At 35.5% G+C, this 19,924-nt stretch overlaps 2 protein-coding genes across 4 annotated transcripts; both read right to left on the reverse strand.

Annotated features, from left to right (window-relative positions):
- Positions 1-327: 327 nt before the first annotated feature.
- LOC143038548 (uncharacterized) lies at positions 328-7,951 on the reverse strand. 2 transcript variants are annotated; one of them, XM_076207886.1, is made up of 6 exons: positions 6,096-7,951; positions 5,292-5,388; positions 4,146-4,396; positions 3,232-3,455; positions 2,572-2,758; positions 328-1,881 (listed from the first exon to the last, which is right to left on the reverse strand). In XM_076207886.1, the coding sequence occupies exons 1-6, from the start codon at positions 6,319-6,321 to the stop codon at positions 1,742-1,744; spliced, it is 1,125 nt and encodes a 374-aa protein (XP_076064001.1). In that variant the 5' UTR covers positions 6,322-7,951; the 3' UTR covers positions 328-1,741. The 2 variants fall into 2 exon arrangements, with proteins under 2 accessions (XP_076064001.1, XP_076064000.1); XM_076207885.1 differs by having other exon boundaries at positions 4,023-4,396.
- Positions 7,952-8,389: 438 nt separating this feature from the next.
- On the reverse strand, positions 8,390-13,756 carry LOC143038239 (uncharacterized). Of its 2 annotated transcripts, none has more exons than XM_076207250.1 (6): positions 13,407-13,756; positions 12,603-12,699; positions 11,457-11,707; positions 10,543-10,766; positions 9,883-10,069; positions 8,390-9,191 (listed from the first exon to the last, which is right to left on the reverse strand). In XM_076207250.1, exons 1-6 carry the CDS (start codon positions 13,630-13,632, stop codon positions 9,052-9,054), a joined length of 1,125 nt encoding a protein of 374 aa, XP_076063365.1. In that variant the 5' UTR covers positions 13,633-13,756; the 3' UTR covers positions 8,390-9,051. The 2 variants fall into 2 exon arrangements, with proteins under 2 accessions (XP_076063365.1, XP_076063364.1); XM_076207249.1 differs by having other exon boundaries at positions 11,334-11,707.
- Between the last annotated feature and the right edge of the window lie 6,168 nt (positions 13,757-19,924).

The following is a 19,924-nucleotide window of genomic DNA, read 5'->3' on the forward strand; positions in this document are numbered from 1 at the left end:
ACCTAGTACTGTTACTCTGCAGGTGACACACCAATAAATGTTTGTGATATTTAAGAAAATTCCAAAAGTAAAGGGGAGCAGTGTAACAGTGCCAACAGGCCTACTCAACAGAATACAGACAACACTGAAAATGTTTTTCAAGTGTCTTCAATTTTTTAATCAAATGGAGATGCTAAAACCCAAAATCAATTGCATGTCTTTATTTTTGGTACTACACTGCGCACAGTAGCTGTAATAATAAAAGAGAAAATAGCATACATATATATATATATATAATATATATATATATATGTATATATATATATATATATATACATATATATATAGTTTCTTTTGTGGCAGGGGTAGTAGTGCCTTTCTGGCAAGCTAAGTTTATGGAGGGACTAACATGGGGTTGGGGGCAAGTGCACTATTTAAACAATAATGTGTGGAGTATGCATGTCTGTAGACATCAATTATCATAAACATTATGTATCCCTCCTTGTCATTGCAGTGTCAACCAACAATGAAATGAGAAAATCCGCAATGGATTCAACTCAACACCAAAATGTCCTTTTCACACTTCCTTCACTTATGCATTCACCAATCACCCTCTCTTCCACTCACTGTGTGCTGTCAGTCATCAATAAAAATATTTAATGTACCACATTGTAGTGTTTCATTATTCTCTTCAGCCAAAGTCAATGACTAGACAGAGACTTGTTGGAGTTACTGGCAAAAAGTTCCCAGTAAACATGCCCGAAATGGCCCGCTTTATGCCCATTTCTGGTTTCCCTCTTAGCCAAAAGTGGGCCTATTCAGGCTTGCCATTATGCCGTAACGGTACCATTTTGGAACCTTAATGGCATTGGCAGTGTTTGCACACAGGCTTTTAAACGGGCCGGTTATGGCTGCCGTCATTGGTCAACAAAGGGACCAGTTCTGGCCCCTTTCAGGTTTTCCTTAATGGAGCCGGTTCAAGTCCAATAACGGGCCGGTTACGGCAGCCGTAACTGGGCCACAACACGCAGGTTCTGGGCCTTTTTGGGATTCCCTTAACGCAGCCATTTATATACAGATACGGCCCAGTTATGGCAAATGTTATCCCCCCCGGCAATGGCTCATTCACGGTTAACCACAAATATCACCGGTGCTGAGAAATCATATTTTCTAAATTTGCTAAAATTGTTTGAATAATTATTATATATACACAATGCCAAAATTGAACGTACAAACTATAATTATCAGCGACTAACACACACACACAAATGATTAGTCAATGTTTATACAGCCTTTGTCTAAAACTCAGTCCGTTATAAACAGACATAGTAAACATGGCCTTTGTCTCTGATATTAATAAGCTTACATTTTGATATTTTGCATATCGCATATATCCTAGACATACACAAATTTGGAAACAAATTCTCAGCACCCGTTAAATTGGTCATATATTTCGGCAGAATTTCATTTTACATGTGATCATTTTAATTTAGTGTTTGGAATTAGGCAAATGCATTAGAACCAATTGTCATTTTCACAAATGTCTAATATATAGTAATAGCTGTCGATCACGAGTCCAACACGTGATCCAAAGACCAGGTGAATACACAATAACAAGAAATATTAATTTAACAAATATCATTTTATTTGCAATTGTACAGAAGAACTATGTATGTTGTACGTTATCTGACTTCTAGGTATCGACTGGGTCTGACTTAATGGCATACTTATTTTAAACTAAGACTAATTAAGACTTCTATTATCAAACGGATGTAGCAGAGTCCTGCTCTCTCCTTTTTCTGCCTCCACATCTGTCTGAGGCATTTCTCAGATAAATCATGATTTCCCGCTCTACATGGGCTTGCACAGCACCTTCAATGCAAGTTAAACGGAGGATAGCACCTGAAAAATGGAAAGAATTAACTATGTTAATAGATATTTAAAAATCAGTTGAACAAATAGAATTGATAAGACATTCAGAACCTCTAAGTTAGTACTTTTCCTTAAAACGAGTGAAGAAAGCTGAAAAAGAAATAGACTTCGATCTACATAAAAGTTCAAAACGTTTATGGGGAATTATAAGTTTTTTGTACTAAGATTAGGTTTCAGTAAGTACTGCTTGCTAACAAGCTTGCAAGAAATGTATAGTATTAGAAATAGATCCAATTCGACGTTTATTTATTTAAATGACTACTAAAGTAAGACACAAGGGATTTAACAAAAAAAAAAAAATCATGCAGAAACATGTGAAATAGACAGTGTAAACACCTATAGCTAATAACTTCAATAAATTACGTTAGTGATCATTGTGCCCAAAACCATATTTCAGCACCCTAACAAGTAAACCAAAATAGGGTCGATATATAGAATCTTGACATTATTAAAAACAACCCCCCAATGGCCCCCATATACCCGGGTTATTCGTTTAATATAACAAGGGGCATCTGATGCACTTTCAACAATCTCAAACTGTAAATAAGAATAAAAAATTATTAACGAATATTATGCTATTCATTCCCCATACATATCACCAGTATTTCGATATCAATATTCATTAAAAAATAGTTCTCTTAGACGAAAGATAAAACATACCAATCCAGACTGTAGACAGCGTTGTGGATTTGAAACCCCGTTTTGCCTCCACATCATCCTTGCTCTTCCAGCCCTTCGTTCCAATCCAATTGAATTTGACCTGGAGCAGGTGGCTTAGTAGCGAAGAGCCCATCCTCCTGACGCAGTCCCGTAGGTCAAAGCCTCCAATCAAGCAGAGCTTGTTCTCCTGAAGTAGAAGAGATATTACACAGAAATGAACTATGAATGACAAACTTAAGCAGAGACAATTATTAGAAAGAGAAGCCTGGTTAGGGAGCAGGATGGAGCCTAAAAAAGTATTTAAAAGTCGAATAGCAATAATAAAATAAAAACAAAGAGACACCTACTAGAAAATAACTGCAGCAACAAAATATGCCCTTAAAATGACACAATCATAGTTGGGTCAGAATTACCAGTAACAATCCTTAAAATGCTATTGTATGTACTCGTGTAAAACATGACAATAAATAAGGTACGTTCTACAGACACTAGACAATATAAGAAACTTTGGTAAATACAATATTTGGACAGAGTCATCATAATTTTCTAACAGAAGTAATTGGCAAACGATTAAATGCATCTGAGTGGTACTCCTTTTTTGTCGTATATTAATCTAGATAATTTCAGAAAAGCTAGCGTACATTGAAAAAACGTTCTTACCAATATCTTTTGGTGTGTTTTATCTTCATTTAACCAGCCCTCGAATACGTCAAACTCCTCTAAGGAGGTGAGTGGCAACTGCATTGGAAGCTCAGCGTCATCAACCTTTCCGCTCGTTTTATTGAGCTTCTGCAGCTCTGCCCTGCAGGCTCTCACCTCAGCACGTAGCTCCTCCAGATCATGTTTCAATTCCATTAAAATGGTAAGAAACTCTACATCTCGTGCTGCAAAAAGGGTAAAATACACAAAATGAATACCATAAACTTTTTATTTTTAAAATTATCTTGCATCTTACACAAAAAAATATCAACATTGTACTAAGCTCATCCGGTTAGCATAAAAATAAGTTATTTCACAACTTTTGAGAATGAGAAGTACATTCAATCATTCATATGACAGAAATGATAAGCAGCCCTTAATTGAAATCAAGTAGAATCTATATTATCATCCATAGAATCTATATTATCATCCATTAGAATCTATATTATCATCTATAATCATCCAGGAGGGCTCAGATGGGAGGGAGGGTGGAGGGGAGTCGGGTGTGGGGATGGAAAGGGTGGGAGTGATTTTATGCCTTGTTCTTTTTTGGCTACCCCCTTAGAAAAAGCCTTGGTATATGTATGTATATTATTTGGAAAAGTTAATAACTCTGGCATAGCTTCAAACCAGTAAAAGTTACCACCAGAACTAGTGCTAAGAATAATTTTTTAAAACAAAGCAAGAAATTTTAAATATATTATTTTTTCGATAGAAATTGACTGAAATAGGTTTAACAGATAAACAGATACCTGAGTTAACGGGTGCTGTTGAAACAGGTGCTGTTGACGCTCTAATTGGGGTACTGGTTGGAGCTAGGCTGGATGTATGAATTAATATGTCAGACACACCCCCTGCATTGTCGAACATGATACCTGAGCTAACGGGTGCTGTTGAAACGGGTGCTGTTGACACTCTAATTGGGGTACTGGTTGGAGCTAGGCTGGATGTATCAATTAATATGTCAGACACACCCGCTGCATCGTCAAACGTGTCGAATTGCGGAATGTTCACTGACACAACTGATGGCATCTTTTGGATTGCAGGTGCTTTGGCCAACTTTCTTTTTGCTTTTGGAACATAGTCCTCTTCCTCGTCGCTACTAGGAGGGTATCTTGATCTAATCCTGCAAAAAATTCAAATCACCCCTATAATAAAGAACATGATTTTCACCATTTCTAAACAATACACAAAAAAAAAAACGTTTCTACATTAATATCCAATAAGGAAAATCACATCTGAAATAAGTAATGAAGCTGGGTATGCACCAAAAATATGGGCACACAAGTTCTAAAATTCATACAATGAATGAAGTCAATAATAAATGAAAAATTTATACCTATGAAAAGCAAATTAAAATCAATGTAATTCTACTGAATATTTTGGTCCACAATCATAGTAACTAAGTACACCTTACCTACTACAAGAACACAACAATAAAATCCGAATATTATCCCATTATATATCTCTTGTATATGGAGTAATATAACCAACTACTAAATATAAGGAATTATTTAAGGTCAGATATAAGCATAGGATTTTACAAGCAATACAAAAGTTACCAATCAAAGCACCAATCACCCCCCACTAATTTATACTCACAAATAAAAAAATAATAGCTTCATTATCCTGCAAAATTAGGATAATATACTTACAATATATAAGGGTTTCAACCAAAATATTTCTGATAATATATATATTATCCAGAAAAGCCGGCACAAGATAAATCAGGACAGAAACTTTTCATTCATTTATTACCCTTTTTGAGGATATCCTGTTTTGTATATCAAATCTGCCTATTATATATAGTTATTGCTCCATCTCAGTTCTTTATGTAATTCACATTGATTAAATAATAGATTGTAATATCTCTTTTTGGTTATGGTTTTGTCAATTTATCTCCCCTCACACTTCTCCTTCACTCTATTATGTAAATAATCATATTTTTGCTCAGAGTTGCAGATCGCAGCTATCTGCCAGCTATACCTGATAAGGTAAAAGTACATGAAACCAATTTATACCTTCTTGCTCCTCGTCCAACCTCCTCTTCACCTTGGCTGACAGGGTTATCTGTCTCTTCAGCCTCCCTTGCTTTCCGTCTTCCATCTTCATATGTATCTGGAGGGCAAAAAATACAAAAAACCTCATATGAGTTTTATTGGAGAAAAATAATTTAAGATTATAGGAGAATTCTAGGGAATTATTTCAAAATTGTTCAAAGCCAATGTGATAAAGAGGCACATGTTTTTTAACTGCCTTATCAATTACAAAACCTGAGAATATTTCAAATCAAAAGATACCATAACCCAAAAAATGAACACAGATACTTTGTAACTTACTATCAGCAGTTTTAAGAACAAAAGAAAAAATCAGCAAATGAACTGAATTCAAAGGGGTGATATAATAAATAAGGAAAATAGCTGTAAAGTAAAAAAAAAAAACAATCAAAAGTTTAGTGGACACTTTATTATTAGAATTAGATCAAATGAAATCTTTGCAAATGAATGTATTCTAACATTCATTTACCACCAAAGAATATTTACCTTCAAGTCTCATCAAGAGATATAATTATGGGGGGAAACAATTATCTCTTATCATTTTAACTGACTGAATTTATTTATCAATTTACATATGATATATCTTCAGCATTTAAAATGTCTAAAAATAAGTTTTATACTCAATTACAGAATCGGCAGCAACTACAATTACAAAAACTTAACTTGAATGTACCATGGAAAATCAGAGAGGGGATATATTAAGAGTTAATCAGCCCATATGTCACAAATTTAATTATGTCATTCCAAGAATGATCAGATATTACATACCTGCCGCACAGATGACACGCATCTTATGCCTCTCCCATGTGTGGTCTGGCACCACCCTATCTTTTATCATCTTTGTAATTGCTGTCAATGATTTACTCTTTGGCCACCAGGTCTCATCCTGCCCCAGGATCCATCCACTGGGGACCATCTCAACAGTATTATTATTGGTGAATGCGACAATAACATACATTCTGTGGCAATTAAAGGCTAACATTAGCATAGGCATACAGTGCTCGACAAAAGTTCGCGGCGCCTCAGCGAATCTAAACAAAAATGCACAAAAATGGAATTAATCATTATATTTATTGGATTTTTACTCACCTAATACTTGGTTGGGAGTCCTTTGCGCTTTAACACAGCCTCAAGACGACGTGGAAGTGAAGCAGCTAGGTTGTGGAGGGTTGTAGGCTCCAAATTATCCCAGATATCCTGAATGGCTGCCTTCGAGCTTGGGTATAGAGCTGACGTCTTTGCCTTGTAACCTCTTCTTTATAATTTGCCACAATTTTCAATTGGGTTCAAATCAGGGCTATTACCTGGCCAGTCCTTTATAAAGTTCACTTCACAGTCGTTGAGCCAAGTAGTGATGGATTTAGCAGTGTGGCAGGGGGCACCGTCCTGCTGAAAAACTGTGGCACCTGTTTTTTCAAATGATTCAGGTAAATTTTCACACAGAAGCTCCCCTGCCTGTATAATACAATTAGGTAAATACACACATAGAAGTTCTTGATAGAGAAGACTTACTAGATTGGGAAAAGAGAAACACAAGAGGACATTGAAGCTCAAAAAAAGGACAGTTATAGAAGAGACATGAAAAAGACCATTTTTCCCCACAGAGTAATGGATGCATGGAACATACTAAACAAAACAAGAGTGTGTGCATAAACAATACAAAAATTTAAGAGTAAGTTAGATATGGCAAGATACAGAGATGGGACACCATGAGCGTAGATCCCCTTCCTGTAACATACAACTAGGTAAATACAACTAGCTATATATATATATATATATATATATATATATATATATATATATATATATATATATATATATATATATATATATATATATATATGTATGTATATATATATAATATATATATATATATATATATACATAATCTATATTTTCAAATATATTCTAACTCTTAAAAAAAGTCCATAAGTCAACCAGATTGACAAAGATTCTAGAACCCGTCTGCATATACAAGGACCTAGTACTGTTACTCTGCAGGTGACACACCAATAAATGTTTGTGATATTTAAGAAAATTCCAAAAGTAAAGGGGAGCAGTGTAACAGTGCCAACAGGCCTACTCAACAGAATACAGACAACACTGAAAATGTTTTTCAAGTGTCTTCAATTTTTTAATCAAATGGAGATGCTAAAACCCAAAATCAATTGCATGTCTTTATTTTTGGTACTACACTGCGCACAGTAGCTGTAATAATAAAAGAGAAAATAGCATACATATATATATATATATATAATATATATATATATATGTATATATATATATATATATATATACATATATATATAGTTTCTTTTGTGGCAGGGGTAGTAGTGCCTTTCTGGCAAGCTAAGTTTATGGAGGGACTAACATGGGGTTGGGGGCAAGTGCACTATTTAAACAATAATGTGTGGAGTATGCATGTCTGTAGACATCAATTATCATAAACATTATGTATCCCTCCTTGTCATTGCAGTGTCAACCAACAATGAAATGAGAAAATCCGCAATGGATTCAACTCAACACCAAAATGTCCTTTTCACACTTCCTTCACTTATGCATTCACCAATCACCCTCTCTTCCACTCACTGTGTGCTGTCAGTCATCAATAAAAATATTTAATGTACCACATTGTAGTGTTTCATTATTCTCTTCAGCCAAAGTCAATGACTAGACAGAGACTTGTTGGAGTTACTGGCAAAAAGTTCCCAGTAAACATGCCCGAAATGGCCCGCTTTATGCCCATTTCTGGTTTCCCTCTTAGCCAAAAGTGGGCCTATTCAGGCTTGCCATTATGCCGTAACGGTACCATTTTGGAACCTTAATGGCATTGGCAGTGTTTGCACACAGGCTTTTAAACGGGCCGGTTATGGCTGCCGTCATTGGTCAACAAAGGGACCAGTTCTGGCCCCTTTCAGGTTTTCCTTAATGGAGCCGGTTCAAGTCCAATAACGGGCCGGTTATGGCAGCCGTAACTGGGCCACAACACGCAGGTTCTGGGCCTTTTTGGGATTCCCTTAACGCAGCCATTTATATACAGATACGGCCCAGTTATGGCAAATGTTATCCCCCCCGGCAATGGCTCATTCACGGTTAACCACAAATATCACCGGTGCTGAGAAATCATATTTTCTAAATTTGCTAAAATTGTTTGAATAATTATTATATATACACAATGCCAAAATTGAACGTACAAACTATAATTATCAGCGACTAACACACACACACAAATGATTAGTCAATGTTTATACAGCCTTTGTCTAAAACTCAGTCCGTTATAAACAGACATAGTAAACATGGCCTTTGTCTCTGATATTAATAAGCTTACATTTTGATATTTTGCATATCGCATATATCCTAGACATACACAAATTTGGAAACAAATTCTCAGCACCCGTTAAATTGGTCATATATTTCGGCAGAATTTCATTTTACATGTGATCATTTTAATTTAGTGTTTGGAATTAGGCAAATGCATTAGAACCAATTGTCATTTTCACAAATGTCTAATATATAGTAATAGCTGTCGATCACGAGTCCAACACGTGATCCAAAGACCAGGTGAATACACAATAACAAGAAATATTAATTTAACAAATATCATTTTATTTGCAATTGTACAGAAGAACTATGTATGTTGTACGTTATCTGACTTCTAGGTATCGACTGGGTCTGACTTAATGGCATACTTATTTTAAACTAAGACTAATTAAGACTTCTATTATCAAACGGATGTAGCAGAGTCCTGCTCTCTCCTTTTTCTGCCTCCACATCTGTCTGAGGCATTTCTCAGATAAATCATGATTTCCCGCTCTACATGGGCTTGCACAGCACCTTCAATGCAAGTTAAACGGAGGATAGCACCTGAAAAATGGAAAGAATTAACTATGTTAATAGATATTTAAAAATCAGTTGAACAAATAGAATTGATAAGACATTCAGAACCTCTAAGTTAGTACTTTTCCTTAAAACGAGTGAAGAAAGCTGAAAAAGAAATAGACTTCGATCTACATAAAAGTTCAAAACGTTTATGGGGAATTATAAGTTTTTTGTACTAAGATTAGGTTTCAGTAAGTACTGCTTGCTAACAAGCTTGCAAGAAATGTATAGTATTAGAAATAGATCCAATTCGACGTTTATTTATTTAAATGACTACTAAAGTAAGACACAAGGGATTTAACAAAAAAAAAAACAATCATGCAGAAACATGTGAAATAGACAGTGTAAACACCTATAGCTAATAACTTCAATAAATTACGTTAGTGATCATTGTGCCCAAAACCATATTTCAGCACCCTAACAAGTAAACCAAAATAGGGTCGATATATAGAATCTTGACATTATTAAAAACAACCCCCCAATGGCCCCCATATACCCGGGTTATTCGTTTAATATAACAAGGGGCATCTGATGCACTTTCAACAATCTCAAACTGTAAATAAGAATAAAAAATTATTAACGAATATTATGCTATTCATTCCCCATACATATCACCAGTATTTCGATATCAATATTCATTAAAAAATAGTTCTCTTAGACGAAAGATAAAACATACCAATCCAGACTGTAGACAGCGTTGTGGATTTGAAACCCCGTTTTGCCTCCACATCATCCTTGCTCTTCCAGCCCTTCGTTCCAATCCAATTGAATTTGACCTGGAGCAGGTGGCTTAGTAGCGAAGAGCCCATCCTCCTGACGCAGTCCCGTAGGTCAAAGCCTCCAATCAAGCAGAGCTTGTTCTCCTGAAGTAGAAGAGATATTACACAGAAATGAACTATGAATGACAAACTTAAGCAGAGACAATTATTAGAAAGAGAAGCCTGGTTAGGGAGCAGGATGGAGCCTAAAAAAGTATTTAAAAGTCGAATAGCAATAATAAAATAAAAACAAAGAGACACCTACTAGAAAATAACTGCAGCAACAAAATATGCCCTTAAAATGACACAATCATAGTTGGGTCAGAATTACCAGTAACAATCCTTAAAATGCTATTGTATGTACTCGTGTAAAACATGACAATAAATAAGGTACGTTCTACAGACACTAGACAATATAAGAAACTTTGGTAAATACAATATTTGGACAGAGTCATCATAATTTTCTAACAGAAGTAATTGGCAAACGATTAAATGCATCTGAGTGGTACTCCTTTTTTGTCGTATATTAATCTAGATAATTTCAGAAAAGCTAGCGTACATTGAAAAAACGTTCTTACCAATATCTTTTGGTGTGTTTTATCTTCATTTAACCAGCCCTCGAATACGTCAAACTCCTCTAAGGAGGTGAGTGGCAACTGCATTGGAAGCTCAGCGTCATCAACCTTTCCGCTCGTTTTATTGAGCTTCTGCAGCTCTGCCCTGCAGGCTCTCACCTCAGCACGTAGCTCCTCCAGATCATGTTTCAATTCCATTAAAATGGTAAGAAACTCTACATCTCGTGCTGCAAAAAGGGTAAAATACACAAAATGAATACCATAAACTTTTTATTTTTAAAATTATCTTGCATCTTACACAAAAAAATATCAACATTGTACTAAGCTCATCCGGTTAGCATAAAAATAAGTTATTTCACAACTTTTGAGAATGAGAAGTACATTCAATCATTCATATGACAGAAATGATAAGCAGCCCTTAATTGAAATTAAGTAGAATCTATATTATCATCCATAGAATCTATATTATCATCCATTAGAATCTATATTATCATCTATAATCATCCAGGAGGGCTCAGATGGGAGGGAGGGTGGAGGGGAGTCGGGTGTGGGGATGGAAAGGGTGGGAGTGATTTTATGCCTTGTTCTTTTTTGGCTACCCCCTTAGAAAAAGCCTTGGTATATGTATGTATATTATTTGGAAAAGTTAATAACTCTGGCATAGCTTCAAACCAGTAAAAGTTACCACCAGAACTAGTGCTAAGAATAATTTTTTAAAACAAAGCAAGAAATTTTAAATATATTATTTTTTCGATAGAAATTGACTGAAATAGGTTTAACAGATAAACAGATACCTGAGTTAACGGGTGCTGTTGAAACAGGTGCTGTTGACGCTCTAATTGGGGTACTGGTTGGAGCTAGGCTGGATGTATGAATTAATATGTCAGACACACCCCCTGCATTGTCGAACATGATACCTGAGCTAACGGGTGCTGTTGAAACGGGTGCTGTTGACACTCTAATTGGGGTACTGGTTGGAGCTAGGCTGGATGTATCAATTAATATGTCAGACACACCCGCTGCATCGTCAAACGTGTCGAATTGCGGAATGTTCACTGACACAACTGATGGCATCTTTTGGATTGCAGGTGCTTTGGCCAACTTTCTTTTTGCTTTTGGAACATAGTCCTCTTCCTCGTCGCTACTAGGAGGGTATCTTGATCTAATCCTGCAAAAAATTCAAATCACCCCTATAATAAAGAACATGATTTTCACCATTTCTAAACAATACACAAAAAAAAAAACGTTTCTACATTAATATCCAATAAGGAAAATCACATCTGAAATAAGTAATGAAGCTGGGTATGCACCAAAAATATGGGCACACAAGTTCTAAAATTCATACAATGAATGAAGTCAATAATAAATGAAAAATTTATACCTATGAAAAGCAAATTAAAATCAATGTAATTCTACTGAATATTTTGGTCCACAATCATAGTAACTAAGTACACCTTACCTACTACAAGAACACAACAATAAAATCCGAATATTATCCCATTATATATCTCTTGTATATGGAGTAATATAACCAACTACTAAATATAAGGAATTATTTAAGGTCAGATATAAGCATAGGATTTTACAAGCAATACAAAAGTTACCAATCAAAGCACCAATCACCCCCCACTAATTTATACTCACAAATAAAAAAATAATAGCTTCATTATCCTGCAAAATTAGGATAATATACTTACAATATATAAGGGTTTCAACCAAAATATTTCTGATAATATATATATTATCCAGAAAAGCCGGCACAAGATAAATCAGGACAGAAACTTTTCATTCATTTATTACCCTTTTTGAGGATATCCTGTTTTGTATATCAAATCTGCCTATTATATATAGTTATTGCTCCATCTCAGTTCTTTATGTAATTCACATTGATTAAATAATAGATTGTAATATCTCTTTTTGGTTATGGTTTTGTCAATTTATCTCCCCTCACACTTCTCCTTCACTCTATTATGTAAATAATCATATTTTTGCTCAGAGTTGCAGATCGCAGCTATCTGCCAGCTATACCTGATAAGGTAAAAGTACATGAAACCAATTTATACCTTCTTGCTCCTCGTCCAACCTCCTCTTCACCTTGGCTGACAGGGTTATCTGTCTCTTCAGCCTCCCTTGCTTTCCGTCTTCCATCTTCATATGTATCTGGAGGGCAAAAAATACAAAAAACCTCATATGAGTTTTATTGGAGAAAAATAATTTAAGATTATAGGAGAATTCTAGGGAATTATTTCAAAATTGTTCAAAGCCAATGTGATAAAGAGGCACATGTTTTTTAACTGCCTTATCAATTACAAAACCTGAGAATATTTCAAATCAAAAGATACCATAACCCAAAAAATGAACACAGATACTTTGTAACTTACTATCAGCAGTTTTAAGAACAAAAGAAAAAATCAGCAAATGAACTGAATTCAAAGGGGTGATATAATAAATAAGGAAAATAGCTGTAAAGTAAAAAAAAAAAACAATCAAAAGTTTAGTGGACACTTTATTATTAGAATTAGATCAAATGAAATCTTTGCAAATGAATGTATTCTAACAGTCATTTACCACCAAAGAATATTTACCTTCAAGTCTCATCAAGAGATATAATTATGGGGGGAAACAATTATCTCTTATCATTTTAACTGACTGAATTTATTTATCAATTTACATATGATATATCTTCAGCATTTAAAATGTCTAAAAATAAGTTTTATACTCAATTACAGAATCGGCAGCAACTACAATTACAAAAACTTAACTTGAATGTACCATGGAAAATCAGAGAGGGGATATATTAAGAGTTAATCAGCCCATATGTCACAAATTTAATTATGTCATTCCAAGAATGATCAGATATTACATACCTGCCGCACAGATGACACGCATCTTATGCCTCTCCCATGTGTGGTCTGGCACCACCCTATCTTTTATCATCTTTGTAATTGCTGTCAATGATTTACTCTTTGGCCACCAGGTCTCATCCTGCCCCAGGATCCATCCACTGGGGACCATCTCAACAGTATTATTATTGGTGAATGCGACAATAACATACATTCTGTGGCAATTAAAGGCTAACATTAGCATAGGCATACAGTGCTCGACAAAAGTTCGCGGCGCCTCAGCGAATCTAAACAAAAATGCACAAAAATGGAATTAATCATTATATTTATTGGATTTTTACTCACCTAATACTTGGTTGGGAGTCCTTTGCGCTTTAACACAGCCTCAAGACGACGTGGAAGTGAAGCAGCTAGGTTGTGGAGGGTTGTAGGCTCCAAATTATCCCAGATATCCTGAATGGCTGCCTTCGAGCTTGGGTATAGAGCTGACGTCTTTGCCTTGTAACCTCTTCTTTATAATTTGCCACAATTTTCAATTGGGTTCAAATCAGGGCTATTACCTGGCCAGTCCTTTATAAAGTTCACTTCACAGTCGTTGAGCCAAGTAGTGATGGATTTAGCAGTGTGGCAGGGGGCACCGTCCTGCTGAAAAACTGTGGCACCTGTTTTTTCAAATGATTCAGGTAAATTTTCACACAGAAGCTCCAAGTACATGTTTTGGTTCACTTTTAAGTTCTTGGGTAACACTACTAATGACCCCAAGCCTCTAGAGTTTGTTTTATGATGGTATCTGCCCTTGTAGAAGTCTTTGTGAGAGAGTGTCTGCGGTACATTTTTTTTTGGTAGCTCCAATCCTGTGACCTTACCATTGCCTGTGACCTTACCATGGCCGATGCAGCTTATAGAAGCAAGCAGTTAATAGCCCAGATCATTGCTCTACGTAAATCAGGCAAGAAAACGAAGGAAATAAGTGAACAGTTAAGCTGTGCAAAGTCTACAGTGAGGAAGTGGTGTGCACGTGCAAGAGATTTGCCAGATGACATTTTGCCTGCTCACAAACCACGCTCAGGACGCCCTAGAAAGACTTCTACAATGGCAGATACCATCATAAAACGAACTCTAGAGGCATCTCCTCGTAAGACAGCAAGGGTAGTGAAGGAACAGAACCCTGGGGTGTTTGGTGAGGTGTCTGTGAGGACAGTGTCACGAAGGGTGCATGAGCTTGGGTACGTGAGTCACCAGCCTGTTGCTAAGCCACTTGTCACCAAGAAACAGAAAGCCAGAAGGATTGAATTTGCCAAGAAATACTCTCACTGGACTGAGGACGACTGGCTTGACGTTTTGTGGTCTGACGAGGCCACCTTCAGTGTCACCTGTAACCGTGGTGCAAAGGTGTACCGGCGACATGGAAGTGACCCGCTTGACCCTCGGTACGTCAAGGGTACTGTCAAATTCCCTGATACTTTAATGGTGTGGGGCTGTTTCAGCGGCAAGGGCTTGGGGTCATTAGTAGTGTTACCCAAGAACTTAAAAGTGAACCAAAACGTGTACTTGGAGCTTCTTTGTGAAAATTTACCTGAATCATTTGAAAAAACAGGTGCCACAGTTTTTCAGTAGGACGGTGCCCCCTGCCACACTGCTAAATCCATCACTACCTGGCTCAACGACTGTGAAGTGAACTTTATAAAGGACTGGCCAGGTAATAGCCCTGATTTGAACCCAATTGAAAATTTGTGGCAAATTATAAAGAAGAGGTTACAAGGCAAAGACGTCAGCTCTATACCCAAGCTCGAGGCAGCCATTCAGGAAATCTGGGATAATTTGGAGCCTACAACCCTCCACAACCTAGCTGCTTCACTTCCACATCGTCTTGAGGCTGTGTTAAAGCGCAAAGGACTCCCAACCAAGTATTAGGTGAGTAAAAATCCAATAAATATAATGATTAATTCCATCTTTGTGCATTTTTGTTTAGATTCGCTGAGGCGCCGCGAACTTTTGTCGAGCACTGTAGGTATTGTTTACAGCATAGAGAAAATTTCAAGTGGCAGCAAATAGTATTATTAATAAATCAAAATATATGATATAGTATCATAAAATCAATAATGACAGAAATATCTGACTGCAGATAAGTTCTAACCATGTTCAGAAAACAAATAATTATATTCATAGCTTACATTTTACAAGAGAGTTTAGTTTAACCTTGTTTTAGGAATGGACATTTGGTTAAATTGTGTATTACGTGAAATAATTTATTTGAAACAACAACCCTATCTATTTTTAAAATGATAATGTTTCTAGGCATCACCGAGTGAAAACTTACTTTTACTTTTAACAATAAAGATTACTGGTAAAAGTGTGTATCTAACGTTTGGATATTTTCTACTACATTTGCACTGAACACTTCCATTTAAAGTTAAAATACCCACTAATAGTACATATATTTTTGTCTTTCTAAACATAGTTTAATACCTTTAATTATTACTATATTCTCAAAATATATAGAATGATGTAGATTAATTGTTTGGGTTCAAGCTAAATATAAGGTAAATACAGGCTTGAGGGGTTATAGGGCAAAAAATACTATATTAATCCATAGTATTATATTGGCATTTGACAGTTACAGTTCACTGGTAGGTCGAAAAGTGGGTTTCAGACATTCTCAAAACATGACTATTTTATAATTTTTAGTAATACCTGATATGCATTATCCCAACCTTTGGTAAAATGATTCAGCCAAATGGTATAACACCATATATATTCATATAAATCTTAATAGAATAATACTATCTCATGAAACAAAGAATATATAAATTAAGACAAAATCCCAATTTCAATGTTCTAATGTAATTTTACATAAAAGATAAAAATGACAGCTAAAATGAATGTATTAGAGGAATTGCAGCAGAGTTGGCACAATTGGGCAGTAAGACATACTTGCCTGATATGACTTTAACATTTGCTACTAACAATTCACTGTGTAAATTAGAAACAGCATGAATATTCAATTTTGAAGATTCTACTGGATAATCAAATAATAAACCTTGAGTCATGAAACGTTTATACACTACAAAAATTTCATCATTTTGGCTAAAAATATTTTGAACCAAACATACTGTGCCTTGAATTTGAAAACAGTTGTTGCCTGTTTTTCTACTTATGACAAATTTCCCATTATGAAATTCAGTATACTGTTTATATTTTGAAAGTAGATACTGAGCTGGGACAGGTCCTTCATAATGTTGGCCTTTAGGATGAAAATGTGCAGCAACCTGAGGCTGCATTATATTTGAAATTTCTGTTAATCTCCTAATTATTTGGGGTAATGCACCACTAGGTTTTCTTAACATTCTCTTCAAAGCTCCAAGAAAATTCTCGAAAGGGAAGGATGAAAATGAATCTAGAGGTCCATGCAACTTTACATCATCAGGAAGATGCATTAGAGAATGTACATTATAGGTCACAAACTCTGAACCATACAATCTCATGAAATGCTGAATAAATGACAATAGAAGCTGCTGTGGATAATCACAATGAGTTGAAGCTAGCTTGGGATTAGCTAAAATATGAACAGCAGCAGATAGAAGCATGAAATTATGATATATTTCTAGAGGAAGTCTGTCAATTAATGAAACCAAGCCTGTATATAACAGAAACAATCTATATTCAGTAGCTTTCCATCGATCAATATCATCTAAGCCACGAGGTTTTCTTGAAAATTCTCGAGGGATAAATTGTCTTAAAACTTTGAAGTCTTTCAGATATACTATTTTTAACTTGTCTCCCTATTCTTACAGTCAATGGTCCTTTCAACCAAAGCCAAATCAGCTTCTTCATTACTCCTAAACACACAAGGTGCATGTAATCCAAAGGCACTTGAGACACAAGACCAACACCTAATCTTTTAAGAGGGGATTCTCCTTTGTGGTGGTCTCTATCATGCATTTCATCAAATGCTATGTCAGTGCGCAACTGTGCATTAGTATCTGGAAATGTTATTTTCTTCTCAAAAACACCAGACTGGTCACACTTTTCACATCCAGCATAGCCAGTGTGCCCTTTAATACATTTGATAAAGGATCGTGCTGGAGCATCACAAACAAAAGCCTTTATAACTACCTGATAGATCTTATCTTCATATTTTATTCCATTTACCTTTAACTCTATCATTTCATCAATGAAATAAGAAAGAAATTCTTCAACACTACCTGGCTTTGAATCACCACAAAATATACCAATAGCAAAAGGTTGTGATTTTGCTGTTCCTGGAATTAACCCCAGAATAGGCCAAAACTGAGTTTTGGCACTTTTAAACAGTGGTAGACCATCAATGTTTATTTGTAACTTTAGTACGACTTGCTCCAGTAAATCACTACGGTATGTCAGCTGATTTAATATACCAGTAGCAACACCAAAATGATAATACTCACCACCTTGTATTTGCACAATTTTATCAATCTTCCCTATTTTAATTAGTGTTCTTGGATCTTTAGGGAGGTATGGTAGTACTAGACTCAAAATTTTAAGTAGTTCTTTTAGTGCAATATGAGTTACATTAAACTGTACTGCCCATCTGGACAATAAATCCATCAACTCAATTTGAAAAGTCTGTGAGTCACCATTTCCATCATTATCGGATGATACATAATCATAGTCAGAAGAATCATAATTGTTATGACAATCACTATCATGCAGGATAGTATTGTCTTCCTCAATTTCAAAGCCAACCATTTCTTTATAAGACTCTTGTGAAGTTTGATGTACCTCATTACTATCTTTATATTTAACTGTATTTTGTACATAAGTAGAACTAGATGGCAAACTATGTGCTACTTTCACAATGTTAACATTTTGGTTATGACTAGAATCAACAATATCCACATTTTCTGAAGACTTATTCATAATATTTTCTAAATGATGATTTACATCATTTTTTATTTTTCGACGTTTTGTCCAAATTGACATTGCTAATTTTTAAAAATATTGAATACTAAATTGTTTAATACTTGAATTATTTCATACAGCTCTATACAGCACAATAAACAAATAACTCAGATATGCTACAGTGATTATACCTAACAATAAATTTATAAGTAGAGCTCTAGCCTTACCCAACACAATTCACTAGTATTAGTAACAGTAACAAGTAGTATCAAATAGAGCCCACAACTGATATAATAAAGGCTGTGGTTGAGATGTTTTGACTATAGGCCTACTAGTTTAGTAATATTAATAATAGAATTATTCTAGTGTAGGTGTAGAATTGTTTTTTTGGAGTTTTTAATAACTGTTAGGCTTAGAGGCTTTTAATAAACAACACTATACATGATAATATTGCTTAACCTAATTTAAAAATTCATGAATTAAAATAAAATTTACTTAAGCTGGCGTTGATAGCTTACAACGTTATAGGCCCAGTGTCTGACAAACTGATAAAGTGCCAGACTTACACATTATCGCTCACCCAAGGAAATTTAATGCAACAGACCCACTATATAAAATCATTACCAAACAAACTGCTGCCACTGAAATGTAATCACTATGCTATAATGTATACGTTATGCCATTGCTTTGTTACCTGGTAATAAAGAGTGGAATCGACACAGCAAAATGGAAAGTATATCAGCCCGTGAAAAAACGCTCCGCTCTTGTAGTTTCTTTGGATTCAAAATGTGAGATCGGAACTCTTCAGGGCATGCGTCGAAGGCTCGGACGTTATCTCCGTAGATGGAATGGCGCGAGATGTAACGTTATAAACACTGCAATCTACCTTAACCGGGCCAGAACTGGCCCATTTGTACGTTATGATTAAACGGCACCATTCTGGTATGATAACGGTACAATTTAAAGTCGGTTATAAAATGGCAGCGTTTAACTGGCCCCGTTACGGTTAGCTTAAGGCAAAACAGAACCCGAACTGCCTTGACATGCCGCAAGGAAACCAGAAACGGTCCATTTTAACCATGTTTACTGGGTTAAGGTCAAAATTTTGTCAAAAATCCAGCAAAATGAATAATTATATATATATACATATACATGTATCTACCTTGTTGTATTTTACGGGAAGGGGAGCTTTGCTTGTGGTGTCCTGTCTTCATACTTCCTTTTATCTAGACTGTTTTTAAATTCGTGTATTGTTTTTGCACACACCACATTTTCATCTAACTTGTTCCAAACATCTATTACCCTGTGGGGATAGCTGTTCTTTTTCAGGTCTCTTCTATAACTGTCTTTCTTGATTTTCTTTCCATGTCCTCTTCTATCTCTACTATTCCATTCTATTAGATCCTTTCTATCAATAGCTTCTATGCCTTTCATGATTCTATGAATAGTTATCAATTCTCCTCTCTCTCCTCTTTGCTCTAATGTCTGTAGCTCAAGTTTTGCTAGTCTCTCTTCATATGATAGTTTTGAGAGTGTTGGTGCCAATTTTGTAATTGCTCTTTGTATTCTTTCAAGTTTTATTATACATTTTTTATACTTGGTGACCACGTCGGCGCTGCATACTCTAATCTTGGTCTTATCAAAGTGATTAGTATTTTCTT

Source organism: Oratosquilla oratoria, chromosome 24, assembly GCF_046742065.1.
Source record: "Oratosquilla oratoria isolate Oo_2021 chromosome 24, ASM4674206v1, whole genome shotgun sequence".
NCBI classification, from domain to species: domain Eukaryota; kingdom Metazoa; phylum Arthropoda; class Malacostraca; order Stomatopoda; family Squillidae; genus Oratosquilla; species Oratosquilla oratoria.